Below are 13,885 nucleotides of genomic sequence, written 5' to 3' on the forward strand. Positions count from 1 at the left end.
ACCTCCATGTTTGACGGTGGGGATGGTGTTCTTGGGGTCATAGGCAGCATTCCTCCTCCTCCAATCACGGCGAGTTGAGTTGATTCCAAATAGCTCCATTTTGGTCTCATCTGACCACAACACTTTCACTCAGTTGACACCCAATCATTCAGATGTTCATTGGCAAACTTCAGACGGGCATGTATATGTGCTTTCTTGAGCAGGGGGACCTTGCGGGCGCTGCAGGATTTCAGTCCTTCACGGCGTAGTGTGTTACCAATTGTTTTCTTGGTGACTATGGTCCCAGCTGCCTTGAGATAATTTACAAGATCCTCCCGTGTAGTTCTGGGCTGATTCCTCACCGTTCTCATGATCATTGCAACTCCACGAGGTGAGATCTTGCATGGAGCCCCAGGCCGAGGGAGATTGACAGTTATTTTGTGTTTCTTCCATTTGCGAATAATCGCACCAACTGTTGTCACCTTCTCACCAAGCTACTTGCCGATGGTCTTGCAGCCCATTCCAGCCTTGTGTAGGTCTACAATCTTGTCCCTGATATCCTTGGAGAGCTCTTTGGTCTTGGCCATGGTGGAGAGTTTGGAATCTGATTGATTGATTGCTTCTGTGGACAGGTGTCTTTTATATAAAGGTAACAAGCTGACATTAGGAGCGCTCCCTTTAAGAGTGTGCTCCTAATCTCAGCTCGTTACCTGTATAAAAGACACCTGGGAGCCAGAAATCTTTCTGATCGAGAGGGGGTCAAATACTTATTTCCCTCATTAAAATGCAAATCAATTTATAACATTTTTGACATGCGTTTTTCTGGATTTTTTTGTTGTTATTCTGTCTCTCACTGTTCATGTCTTTGTCAGTGGGCAAACGTACATAATCAGCAGGGGATCAAATACTTTTTTCCCTCACTGTATATATACAAATAGCCACACTTTGCCTTGATGACAGCTTTGCAAACTCTTGGCATTCTCTCAACCAGATTCATGAGTTAGTCACCTGGATTGTTTTTTTCAATTAACAGGTGTGCCTTCTTAAAAGTTAATTTGTGGAATTTCTTTCCTTCTTAATGCTTTTGAGAAAATCAGTTGTGTTGTAACAAGCTAGGGGGGTATAGAGAAGATAGCCCTATTTGGTAAAAGACCAAGTCCATATTATGGCAACAACAGCTCAAGTAAGCAAAGAGAAACGACAGTCCATCATTACTTTAAGACATGAAGGCCAGTCAATACGGTAAATGTCAAGAACTTTGAAAGTTATTTCGAGTGCAGTCGCAAAAACCATCAAGCGCTATGATGAAACTGGCTCTCATGAGGACCGCCTCAGGAATGGAAGACCCAGAGTTACCTCTGCTGCATAGGATAAGTTCATTAGAGTTACCAGCCTCAGAAATTGCAGCCCAAATAAATGCTTCACAGAGTTCAAGTAACAGACACTTCTCACCATCAACTGTTCAGAGGAGACTGCGTGAATCAGGCCTTGATGGTCGAATTGCTGCAAAGAAACCACTATGAAAGGACACCAATAATAAGAAGAGACTTGCTTGGGCCAAGAAACACGAGCAATGGACATTAGACCGGTGGATATGTGTCCTTTAGTCTGGAGTCCAAATTTTAGATTTTTGGTTCCAACCACTGTGTCTTTGTGAGACGCGGTGTGGGTGAACGGATGATCTCTGCATGTATATTTCCCACCGTAAAGCCTGGAGAAGGAGATGTTATGGTGTGGGGGTGCTTTGTTGATGACACTGTCTGTGATTTATTTTGAATTCACACTTAACCAGCATGGCTACCACAGCATTCTGCAGTGATACACCATCCCATCTGGTTTGGGCTTAGAGGGACTATCATTTGTTTTTCAACAGTACAATGACCCAACACACCTCCAGGCTGTGTAAGGGAGATTTATACCAAGAAGGAGAGTGATGGAGTGCTGCATCATATGACCTGGCCTCCACAATCCCCCAACCTCAACCAAATTGAGATGGTTTGGGATGAGTAGGACCGCAGAGTGAAGGAAAAGCAGCCAACAAGTGCTCAGCATATGTGGGAACTCCTTCAAGACTGTTGGAAAAGCATTCCAGGTGAAGCTGGTTGAGAGAATGCCAAGAGTGTGTAAAGCTGTCATCAAGGCAAAGGGTGGCTATTTGAAGAATCTCAAATATAACATATATTTTGATTTGTTTAACACATTTTTGTGTTATTTCATAGTTTAGATGTCTTCACTATTATTATACAATGTAGAAAATAGTAAAAAAATAACATAAAAACATTGAATGAGTAGGTGTGTCCAAACGTTTGACCGGTAGTGTAAGTCTACCTAAATATAGAATAGGCAGCAGTTGTGTGACTAGATTGGACTGCCCATTCAGCCCCAGTCTCGCCCTCTAGGACGCCTCTTCCCCAGGATGCATCTTTCCCAGGACGTCTCTTCCCCAGGACGCCTCTTCCCCAGAGCTAAACAACCGTATTACCTTTTGTGCATGTGTTACTTTACTTCTAGTTCTGAACAGCTGAAATAAAAACCCTGTGGTGATTTGAACAACCCCCCCCCATCCCCCTTCCCCACCCCCCCCCACACACACAAAAACATTTGTTGAGGTGATCGACGTGTGCCTACAACCTTCTCTGTCTGTTCTAACTAAGCATTTTGTAAACATAAGCAGGACGCACACAATATCCTTATCCTAAACGTGGGGCGAAACCAAACGCATTTTGCCTGCATGACAACATGACATGTAACATGTAGCCTAGCCCTGTCTTCACGTTGCATTGGGGCAAAACATCTGCGTTTTAACCATAAATAAGATACAACTGTTATTTCGCTTCTCAGTGATCATGCAATACTGCACGATTTGATAGACAGCACATCATTGAAATAGCCTTCCACCTCTGGGCAGCCCAATTTTCTGCGCGTGTAGTTGTTCTGCGTGTGTCTCACATGAGCAGAAGGTGCTGCTGTTTAGCTATCGGGAAGAGGCGTCCAGAGAATCCGGTAATGCAGCCACTCCCTAGAGAATACAGGGCTATAAACATCAAGCAATGTCAGAATCTGAAGCCTGGAATCGAAGCTGAATATCACTCCGTTTCACTATTGTTTCACTGATTCAGTCTGGAGAACCTCCAATAGAAGGGCAGTTGGACCGTCTACTAGGACGATATTCAGTGTGGATTCCAGGCTAGCAATCTCCAGGTTCCAGTGTGTGTTTTTGGTTTCTTGTTTGGGGGTGGGTTAATGAGGGTGGGGCTATATGAGTGGGCATGGCCTCAGGTGAGCTGAGGGACAGCGGAGACAGGCTGAGGTTCGTCCAGGAAGATGAGGTTGTCGATGGACTTGAGGTGGTTGGCGCTTGTCTTGTTGGTCTCCATGGTAGCCAATCCAAAGGAGCACTCGTACCCTCTGTTGTGTCTGGGAAGAGTCAATGCCTCCTCTGACACAAAGCTTTCACCTGTCCAATCAAAGCAAAGCTCGTCTCAATCCAAGGCCCAATAATACCATAGCAGTCAATGTGGTTGTGCTTTATTTCACTATACAGAAATGACATAGTAATGACCTATAAATAACATGTTTTGTTTGATTGGGATTCATTAAAACAAGCATGTGTGATGGCACCTGTTTCAGAGGAGCAAGAGGGACAAACAGCTCTTCTTGGACAGCCCATGATGTGAATGTCCTTTCCATCGCCACCATGTTCCAAAACAACATAGAACTAAAACAGAAGGGATAACCGTTGGGGAATACAGTAAGGTAACATACAGTAGCCTACTAGTAGTTCTGGGACACCGCTCAAACAATATTCTCTAAACTGTCTGCCTGTGACCCACAAGGCCTTTTGTGATTGGTCATTGTTTGTGTATGGTAGTCACCATTAACTGGGTTCAGACTTACCCGTGGCGTCTTGGGGACGGTGGTCTCTGACATGGTGTCATCACTGGTGCTTGTCTCGCTCATGTCATCCACAGAGGGGTGTTTCCGAACGGATCTCCTGGACCTGCAATCACATGGTATATCATTGTGTCATATGTCATATGTCAACATATAGTCCCATGTGGCTCACTTGGTAGAGCATGGCACTTGCAACACCAGGGTTGTGTGTTCGATTCCCACGGGTGACCAGTATGAAAATGTATGCACTCACTACTGTAAGTCGCTCGGAATAAGAGTGTCTGCTAAATTACAAAAATGTAAAATGTCGAATCATTCTGGTAGACAAAGAATACAGTAAAATGCGATGCATCTATCAATAATGCATTATTAAAGTGTACATGCATTTATACAGGCTGTTGTTAGCAACCATGAGCTGTTATTAGCAAGCATTGTATGATAGAAGACACACCCCTTCATATTGTAATGGCAACCATATGGTATCACAGATCTAGAGGGAATTGTGTTATGTTCAGTTCTCTTCAATACATGACAACTCCAATGCCAGTGTCACCATGGATATAAAATACACTGATAGAGCGTAAGCTGTGTCAATACCGACAAGTAAATATGGATGCTCATATCTATGTAAATGGTGACCTTGGAATCCTGACTGGTGGTATCATTTTGACAGACCGTTTCAGTTCCACAGTAAAGCATGTCCCCACAGCCTCTAGATAATATCACATGCAAAGAGCCATGAGTCATGAAGGAAAGGATGGCGAAACATCAATTTTACAGTCCACTGTAGTCGAATAGAGTAAGTGGCTTTATTACTTTATTACAATGGTGTATGTTTGATCTCTGTGACCTGTCCTTTCACCTGGAGAATATGTGTGTGTGTGTATGTATTTGGACGTGAACTACATTTTCAGCAGAGAGAGAGAGAGAGAGAGAGAGAGAGAGAGAGAGAGAGAGAGAGCGAGAGAGTGTGAGTGTGCATTGTGTGCATTGTATGTCCCCGCAAGTGTGTTGGGTGCATCAGCTAGAAAAACTAAACTGCACAAGGGTGCATCTGCACCTGCAGCCAAGTGCGAAAGGCAATTTTGGGAAAGAACTATTGCCTATTGTCACCAGTGTAGCGTTTGAACCGGGATATAGCTCAGTGGGTCCATCTTGGGGCAGAGAAATGACCTATTTTGATGTGCAATTGCTGTAGAACAAGCTAAACCAAGCATGTAATTGAAAGCATGCCTCTTCCAGCAGGAAGCCAAAGGAAGAGACCCTGGAAGAGAAAAATGCCCTGATTTGTGAGTCTAAAGAGCCGCAGAGACACCGTTGTGTCTCTCTAAGCCACCAAAACATCCGTCAAGAGAATCAGCCACTTAACTCAGATAAGGGAGTGTGTGTGTGTGTGTGTGTGTAGAATCAAAAGAATGGGAATATAGAGTTTACGTATGCTCATGGCACCTCAGCAAAAGCGGGGCCACATGCCGCCATTCGTTCTATGTGATTAGTTTATTTGTATTTTCTCCCCTGCTGTTGTGCCTTCACCTATATTACACGGGCCATGCCACCCTGCGTTTGATAGGCACCTCTTTATGTTTCTACAAAGGGGATTGGATACTTGTCGTGGTGTTAGCCCCACGGAGGGCCCACGTCTTTAATCTGTTGGGGCCTATGCTCCCGATGCCTCTGCATAATACAATATTTTACGCAGCACGTTTACACGAACACACACACACACACCTACATCACATGTACAGTAAACATACAGCAAATGGACCCAGATTGACAACAATTTGGACCATTAATTTTGAACAGGCAAAATTGAACAAAGCCTATTTATGCCTGGGGTATTTAATTAAGCAATAAGGCCCGAGGGGGTGTGATATATGGTCAATATACCACAGCTAAGGGCTGTTCTTATGCGCTATGCAACGCAGAGTGCCTGGACACAGCCTTTAGCCGTGGTATATTGGCCATATATCACAAACCCCCGAGGTACCTTATTGCTAATATAAATTGGTTACCAAAGTAAGTAGAGCAGTAAAAATACATGTTTTGTCATACCCGTGGTATACGGCCAATCAGCATTCAAGGCTCGACCCACCCAGCTTATAATACCCTTTATTCTATGGTTCCAAAAGGGAATAGCTTATGTAATTATCTTGGACTTAATGTATAAGAACAGGCTGTAACACTATGTGTATTGCGTACCACAGCTAAATCTGTTTTTGATGAAGATACAGAAAGAAAGCTAGCAAACGTGGTAAGGACTCGGGCAGCCTGTTACAGGTTAAGTACATTATTTATTATTACACTGAGGGTTACTGTGGTATAAGACCCACCCAATCAACAATCCCCCTCCCCCCGCCACCCCAATTTCTCCTCTCACCCGTAGCAGTAGGTGACGCAGGCAGCGATGGAGAGCAGTGTGATGAGGACCACCATGCCCAGGGCGATGGCCACGTTCCTTCTCTTCTCCTGTTCGGCCTGCTGCAACTCCCACCACTCCAGATCACTGAACTGACAGCGCTCGCCCATGTAGCCCGCGATACAGCTGGGAAGACCACATGCAATACTCACTGTTAATATAACACACACATACAATATGACACCACAACTTCTGAAAAACAACAAGCTCAAAACAGGTGTTGGCTGATTTATGAGACAAGTCTACTGAATGCTTATTGAGAACATTTCTGTGTATTTTGCAGACCGATGCAGAGGCAAACTTTAGAATCCTATATCTTACTGTTTATTCTATATCCTTTATCCCACTGTAGATACAATCCTTTATCTCACTTTGTTACCATAGCTAAGGAAAGGCTGTATATATGGAACAATAGTGCCACCTACTGCCGTTGTCTGAACTGACTTACTAGAGTGAAAATCCCTATAAAGAAACAATTTTAACCCCCAACTCCCAGCCACTGTATCTGAAAGGATTGGATAAGAGTAATAAAAACAGTATTTTTGCCCCCCTAATGTTGTTGACAAGTCAGTAAATAATGGTGTTGACCCATGTACAAGGAGGTAGATAGGGGTACTTGCTTGCAGGCATAGGACTCCATCTCTGGGAAGTAAAAGCAGACTCCCTCGTAGAGACAGTAAGTTTCATGAGATGAGGGGCAGCTCTCCACTGTGTTAGTGTTCACCCATTGGCTGGTGACGTCCATAGGCCTACTGGTGGTCACCCACGAGGACATAGTTGACAACTCTGCAAACACGCAGAGAGAAGGAGGGTGGAGAGAGAGAGAGACACACAAAGAAAAAACAGGAGAGACAAAGGGGATTATGGTGATGTCGTAAAAAACTTTAAGCAGAAGTTGAGCATAATTGTCTTTATAGAGATTGTTGCAGTAGTAATGTTTATTATGATACTGTATTTAGCGCTGCACCTTGGCATGTCTGTCCATTCCCACTGTAGCCAGCTTGACACATGCAGCGGTACTTCCCTATAGTATTGACGCATTCCGCTCGCTCATCACATTTGTGTGTTCCCATTTTACACTCGTCAATATCTAAATGGGAAAGAAAACAACATGAAAACGATTGTGAACATGTAAATTATACGAAAATGGAATGTTAAATCATCAAAGTTCATGAGTGATTGTTCACCGGTACAGTGGTGTCCCTCTCCACTGAAGCCAGGGCGACATTGGCAGTAATATCCACCGGCAGTGTTGACACACACTGAGCTCTGGCTACTACACAGGGCCATCCCCAACATGCACTCATCACGGTCTAGAAACACAACATCACACAGCAAGATACATAACCTGACACACACCTTTTTCCCTATCTGATTTCAGGAATGACATTTTAATCCCTTTAGCAGATCCTCTTATCCAGAGCAAATAGGGTTAAGTGCCTTGCTCAAGGGCACATCATCAGATTTTTCATCTAGTCGGCTCGAGGATTCAAACCAGCAACCTTTGGGTTACTGGCCCAATGCTCTTAACCGCTAGGCTACCTGCCACCCAGTTCTCCTAAATAGGAATTTAATTGGAAATAAAAAAAAAGTTCACAGGTACACACGTATGCACACACGCACTCACCCACACACAACTCTCCATCCCCAGTGAAACCTTCCAGGCAGTGGCAGGTGGGGTTGCCTCCATCCAGTAGACATTGTGCATTCACATCACAACGGAGAGAGAAACAGTCATCCTGGTCTGGAAGTGCAAGGATGTTGCCAAAAACGTTTCAAAAGACCAGTTTCACTGTATAAACTGCATATGTGGACAAAATCAGAGTGGCAGCCATTTTGTGCCCGTATGAAATCTATGGTATTGTTGTTATAGCAGTGTGGCTTTTACCTGACACCATCTTCTCAATGAAGAGTGTGGGCTCACTCCCTTCGTCCATGTTGTCCTCCTCCCCGTCAGTAGAGAGACCAGGCACAGGGAGCAGCAAGCTCTCATCGTTCAAAGTTGTGTTTTTCAGAGAGAACGAGTCTGCAGACTCGCCATCTTCAGAATCTGTAGGAAAAAGCATGAGCAGACCAAAGTTGCATCTTTCAAAATCAAACTCAACCAGAATCTTTATGAAATGTGTAAACTGGGGCTCATATCACCTGTTGATCCGTAGGATGGCAAGCAGCCTTTGCCATCAGATGATTGGGCAATGTGTGAGTGACAGGAGCAGTGGGCGAATCCTAGCCTGCTCTCACACACCTGAGCACAGCCCCCATTTCGATAGAGACACATATTTGCTCCTGAGGATGACAATGAAATAAATTAGGTAAAAGACTGCGATAAAGCAAACATAGGTATTTAACAATCATATTATGGAGTCTCTCTCTCTCACTCTTTCTTGCTACCTGGCTTGGCGAGGGGGTGAACCACAACTATGGATGCCGGTTGGACCATGTTGACATGGAGACGCTCTGGGTTCATCCCCGTCCGCTTGTCAACACTCAGAAGCAGCTGCTGCTCCCAGTCCGTGATCCACAACCTGTCCTCAAACACTACCAGGTCAAAAGGTCGACCTGGACCAATCAGAAGAGACAATGGAATTACAATAAGAATATTTATCATATTTAGTTAATATAGGCTATAACCTTTTGACTGTGTGTGTGTGTTCCACAGAAGCCTCACCTACTTCGTTCTCTGTCAGGACTCGTCGGTTGGAGCCATCCAGGGATGCCGTCTCCAGTACGCCCCTCTTGCTGTCACACCAGTACAGCTGGTCTTCAGTGAAGTCAATGGTTAGACCGCTAGGGGACACCAAGTCAGTGCTCGCGATGACCGCACGGTCACTTCCTTCCAAAGACGCACTCTCCAACACAGGCCTGGTACCCATATCGGTCCAGAACAACTTCCTCAAGAAACAGAACAGAAATGATAACTCACCCATCTGCAATTAAATGGCAGAGGACAATGTGTAGCAGAAATTCTGATAAATAAATATATTTAAAATATCGTACTTGGCTAAAGGATGAACTGCAATTCCCTTTGGTTTCTGTATGCCTTTGCTAATAATGGTCTCTCTGTCGAAACCATCCAAGGTGCTGCGGTCAATAGATGAGAGGCTGAAAAACAGAATTCAAAAGTAATGTCCAAGGCTTAAGCTAAAAAATACATTAAAAAATAGTAGATATAATTTGAGGAGAAGGAATAGAATATAAACAAACCACGCATAATATAATTCATTGTTTGAACTTCAGAAAGTTCAGTGTGAATGCCAATGTCAATGTAGGTGTGTGTTCTAAATTTAAATGAGGTTCTGGCAATAGCATTGGCCCCAGCTCTGCACCCTGGGGTACACCACCCACCCTCGGTCAGTCCAGTAGAGCTTGCGGTTGACCCAGTCCACAGCCAGGCCCTCTGGTAAGTCCAACCCCTCAGTGAGCAAAACCTCACGGGACCCGCCGTCCAAATCAGCCCGCTCAATCTGCTTCAGTACGGTATTGGCAAAGAACACCTAGGAAAACACACACCTTCTATTATTTTTTGTTATCAATATGCCTCGTAAGCATAATTGCCTGACATGGACCAAACAGTTTCACTTCCTCATCATTGAGAGTCATGCAGTAACCAGTAATGACCAATAGATGGTAGCAGATCTGAATACAGCTGACCCAAAGTGCTCCATAGTAAATTCAGAACAGTAGAATAAGTTTTGAAGTTGTATAACTGACTTCACTGTAGACCACTTCTACCTTTGAAAACCCAAAAAATTTCCTTACTTTGTTTTGTACAGGATCATAGTCCAGAGCTATCACTGTTCCACTCGGTTCCTCCACAAGGCTGTGGTCACCAGTCCCATCCAGATTAACACGTCTGATGTTTACTATGTTGGCAAACAGCAGATAAGGTGGTGGTCCTGGAACATAATGATATGAAGTGATGATGAATAGAAAACAAGAGGGAAAACATACCTCTTTTTGCATGTGTGTTTATTTATTGTGTGTGTGTACATGTACTTTTAAATTGGTCATTTAGCAGACGCTCTTATCCAGAGCAATTTACAGGAGCAATTAGGGTTAAGTGTCTTGCTCAAGGGCACATCGACAGATTTTTCACCTAGTCGGCTCGGGGATTAGAACCAGCGACCTTTCGGTTTCTGGCACAACGCTCTTAACCACTAAGCTACCTGCCGCCCCATACTTGTATGCGTGGCAGCGTATGTGAGTGTGTGTGTGAGTGTGTATCAGTGAGGACTCACCAGTGGCTGTGCAGCGTTTACCGTCTTGGTGGAGCTTGTACCCGGGCAGACAGTCACACTCCCACCTACCAGGAGTGATGGGGGAACATTGCTGACTACAGCCCCCTCGGTCTGAAGAGGAGCAGCCTGGGTGAACCACACACACACACGCACGCGCGCGCACACACACGCACACACACAAATGGTGAGAGATTCAGTGACACAGCCTCCACTCAGAAACTCTGAGCAATAAAACCTCCGTCTTGTAACACTGATAAAACCTCCACTCTGTAACACTGATAAAACCTCCACTCTGTAACACATCTCCAGTGGCTTTAGGTAAACATTTAGTGTAGCATTACCTCTACAGGACTGTCCATCCGGCTGTAGTATGGACCCCTCTGTACACACACAGATGGTCCCCTCATCAGTAGCAAGACATCCATGATCACACTGGGTCATATTGGCCAGACATGGTGAGGTCTCTGTTGATGCAAGGGCAGATAATTAACAAAGATACACAGAACCCAATGGCGTATTGCAGTTTGGCGGACATACAAATTACTTTATTCGAAATTCATGATAATATAATGTTGCAAAGCAGCGCTATCGCAGTTGAAGTGGTAATAATCCAATAAACATGTTATTCCAGAATCAGATGTCCAGTTACTTTAACTGATTTGAATTTTTTTGTCTGAGCTGACCTTATCAGTTGCGCCACTCGCAATGCATTGCATGTTGTGCTTTGAACTTAAACCTTGGGCCATTTCCGATGCTCAGGCACTAGTATCCTCACTGTCATGCTACAACATCAGTGAACACACTACAGAATCAACAATCACAAATGATTAAGGGCTATGTATGAAGGGTTGTGAGCAATGCAAACCAGTGGTGGAAAAAGTACCCAATTGTCATACTTGAGTAAAATTGAAAGTCACCCAGAAAAATACTACTTGAGTAAAAGTCTAAAAGTATTTGGTTTTAAATATACTTAGGTGTCAAAAGTAAAAGTAATTGCAAAAATATACTGAAGTATTAAAAGTAAAAGTAAAAGTACAAATTCTTTCAAATTGCTTATAATAAGAAAATCAGACGGCACAATTATTATTATTATTATTTTATTTTTTTACAGGTAGCCAGGGGCACACTACAACACGCAGACATAATTTACAAACTAAGTATTTGTGTTTAGTGAGTCCTCCAGATCAGAGGCAGTACGGATGACCAAGGATGTTCTCTTGATAAGTGAGTGAATTGGACCACTTTTCTGTCCTGCTAAGCATTGAACATGTAACGAGTACTTTTGGGTGTCAGGGAAAATGTATGGAGTAAAAAGTACATTATTTTCTTTAGGAATGTAGTGAAGTAAAAGTAGTCCAAAATATAAATAGTAAAGTAAAGTACAGATACCTAAAATAACTACTTAAGTAGTACTTTAAAGTATTTTTACTTAAGTACATTACACTGCTGATGAAAACAAAAAAGCCTGTAATGCTCCTAACATCACCTAATATAACACTAATAGTGACAACATTTAAATCCAAGGTAGATCGCAATTGTAGGCCTATCATTTGATGTGCATAGAGGCAGGAGCTTGAAGCAGACACTAAGAAAACCTGAAGTGGTGTAGTGAGTTGGAGAGGACCAGAAAAGTGGAGTGGATTTGTCAATGGCCAATGCTCCCTGAGGAGCAATGGGCCTAAATAAGTAGTGTGCATGACAACGTTACTCTCTTGCCTATTTTTGGCAACAACACAGTCTTCGCTGCACAATGCCAGATGGTTAGGGGGGAAAGCCTCTTAACCTTGTGATGTCACGAGAGGCTGTGTCCTGGAGGGACGTTACATCCCCCTGAGATGGCTGCAAACCCAGACAGCTATGGCTCCATCTGCTGGTATGGTCGGGAACTCCACCCCTCTATGGCCAATCTTCCCACGCAGCTGAAACAGATCAGGAGCTGATGAGCTGGAGGTTTTGAAGGGAAGAGACACACTGAGAGGGAGTGTGTGGGTTGTGAAGTAACACAGTCTCCAACCTGGGCTCTCTGGAGGACAAGAGTGCTGCACGTCCACTTCCATGAGGAATATAAGGATTTGGAGATACTTACCTTTGGGAAATACTCACCTTTGGATATATTCGCCTGTGGAACTACGGGAGAGACATTGGGAAGGACTTTTTGCTGGGTTGGCCACTAGCTGCAACGTGGACTACAGTAAGGCTGGGGAAAAGTTATCTGAGTGAGTGAGAACTATGATTTTGGATGTGGAAGAGACATCCCTGAACTGTTAACCCTTAAAGAGCCACAAGAGAACAGAATTTGGTTATATTTTCGTTAATTTCCCAAGACCTTTAATAAAATCCTTGTTTTGTTTGAACCTTGTCTCCTTGCACTACTTGAGCAATCCCGCTGAAAGCTGTGTAGCCTCTCGTGACGTCACAGATGGTGGAGAATACAGGCAGCTCAAGCGTTAATAGTGCATGTCAGAGGAGGATACCGAAGGTTTGATCACCCAGTTTTCCAAGTTGGCCGTAGGCTCCCCGCCGACTGAAATGGAGGACATATTGAAAGCCCTTGTTGCTGGCCAGCAAGCCCAGATGCAAGCAAACGTGGCTCTCTTGGAGGAGCAAAAGAAAGCCAACCTTCTGAAGGCAGAGGAATTGCAGTTGCAGAGACAGAGGGTTGTCCAAAATACCCGCCCAATAAAGGCAAGTGACTTTATATCTAAGATGGGAGCTACCGATGACATTGAGGCATACCTGCATGCATTTGAGGCCACGGCCACTAGGGAAGCCTGGCCCAAGCAACAGTGGGTTGGTCTGTTAGCCCCCTTCCTAACCGGGGAATCGCTGAATGCTGTCCGGGACCTGGGCCCTGACCAGGTTACTGACTATGATGCCCTGAAGTCTGAGATCCTCAGCAGATATGGACTCACAAAGTTTGGTATGGCCCAGCGCTTTCACAGCTGGACCTTCCAACCAGACCAACCTCCTCGGGCGCAGATGCATGAACTTGTCCGAATCGCAAGGAAATGGCTGGATCCGCAGAGGAATACAGCAGCAGCGGTGGTGGAGGCCGTTGTGGTGGATCGTTACCTACGCGCCCTGCCTTATGAGGCAAAACGGTTCATCAGTCAACAGGCCTTGACCACGGCTGATCTGACCGTGGAAGCTGTGGAAAAGTACCAGGCCACAGCGGAGATGCTGAATGCTTCCCGAAAAAAACCCGAAGAAGTGCAAGCTGGCCTTCAGTGAGACAAACTACCTGGGGTACACCATTGGGCGGGGGTTGGTCAAACCACAGGAAGCCAAACTGCGGGCCATACAGGACTGGCCGCAGCCCATCACCAAGAAGCAAGTAAGGTCATTTTTGGGCCTCGCT

General features: G+C 44.6%; 1 protein-coding gene across 1 annotated transcript in view; it reads right to left on the minus strand.

Annotated features, from left to right (window-relative positions):
* Positions 1 to 3,254: 3,254 nt before the first annotated feature.
* Positions 3,255 to 13,885, minus strand: part of egf (epidermal growth factor) — a gene marked incomplete at both ends in the record, with an annotated part of 28,936 nt that continues 18,305 nt past the window's right edge. The window contains 17 exons of the mRNA XM_084147051.1: positions 3,255 to 3,436; positions 3,601 to 3,697; positions 3,877 to 3,979; positions 6,251 to 6,415; positions 6,886 to 7,075; positions 7,257 to 7,379; positions 7,477 to 7,602; positions 7,917 to 8,033; positions 8,178 to 8,339; positions 8,435 to 8,575; positions 8,681 to 8,848; positions 8,958 to 9,181; positions 9,287 to 9,391; positions 9,635 to 9,783; positions 10,049 to 10,185; positions 10,528 to 10,653; positions 10,869 to 10,991. Coding sequence (XP_084003177.1) covers positions 3,255 to 3,436; positions 3,601 to 3,697; positions 3,877 to 3,979; positions 6,251 to 6,415; positions 6,886 to 7,075; positions 7,257 to 7,379; positions 7,477 to 7,602; positions 7,917 to 8,033; positions 8,178 to 8,339; positions 8,435 to 8,575; positions 8,681 to 8,848; positions 8,958 to 9,181; positions 9,287 to 9,391; positions 9,635 to 9,783; positions 10,049 to 10,185; positions 10,528 to 10,653; positions 10,869 to 10,991 — 2,438 coding nt within the window. The remainder of the gene's footprint in view (positions 3,437 to 3,600; positions 3,698 to 3,876; positions 3,980 to 6,250; positions 6,416 to 6,885; positions 7,076 to 7,256; positions 7,380 to 7,476; positions 7,603 to 7,916; positions 8,034 to 8,177; positions 8,340 to 8,434; positions 8,576 to 8,680; positions 8,849 to 8,957; positions 9,182 to 9,286; positions 9,392 to 9,634; positions 9,784 to 10,048; positions 10,186 to 10,527; positions 10,654 to 10,868; positions 10,992 to 13,885) is intronic.

This window comes from Coregonus lavaretus, assembly GCF_964263955.1.
Source record: "Coregonus lavaretus genome assembly, chromosome: 29".
NCBI classification, from domain to species: domain Eukaryota; kingdom Metazoa; phylum Chordata; class Actinopteri; order Salmoniformes; family Salmonidae; genus Coregonus; species Coregonus lavaretus.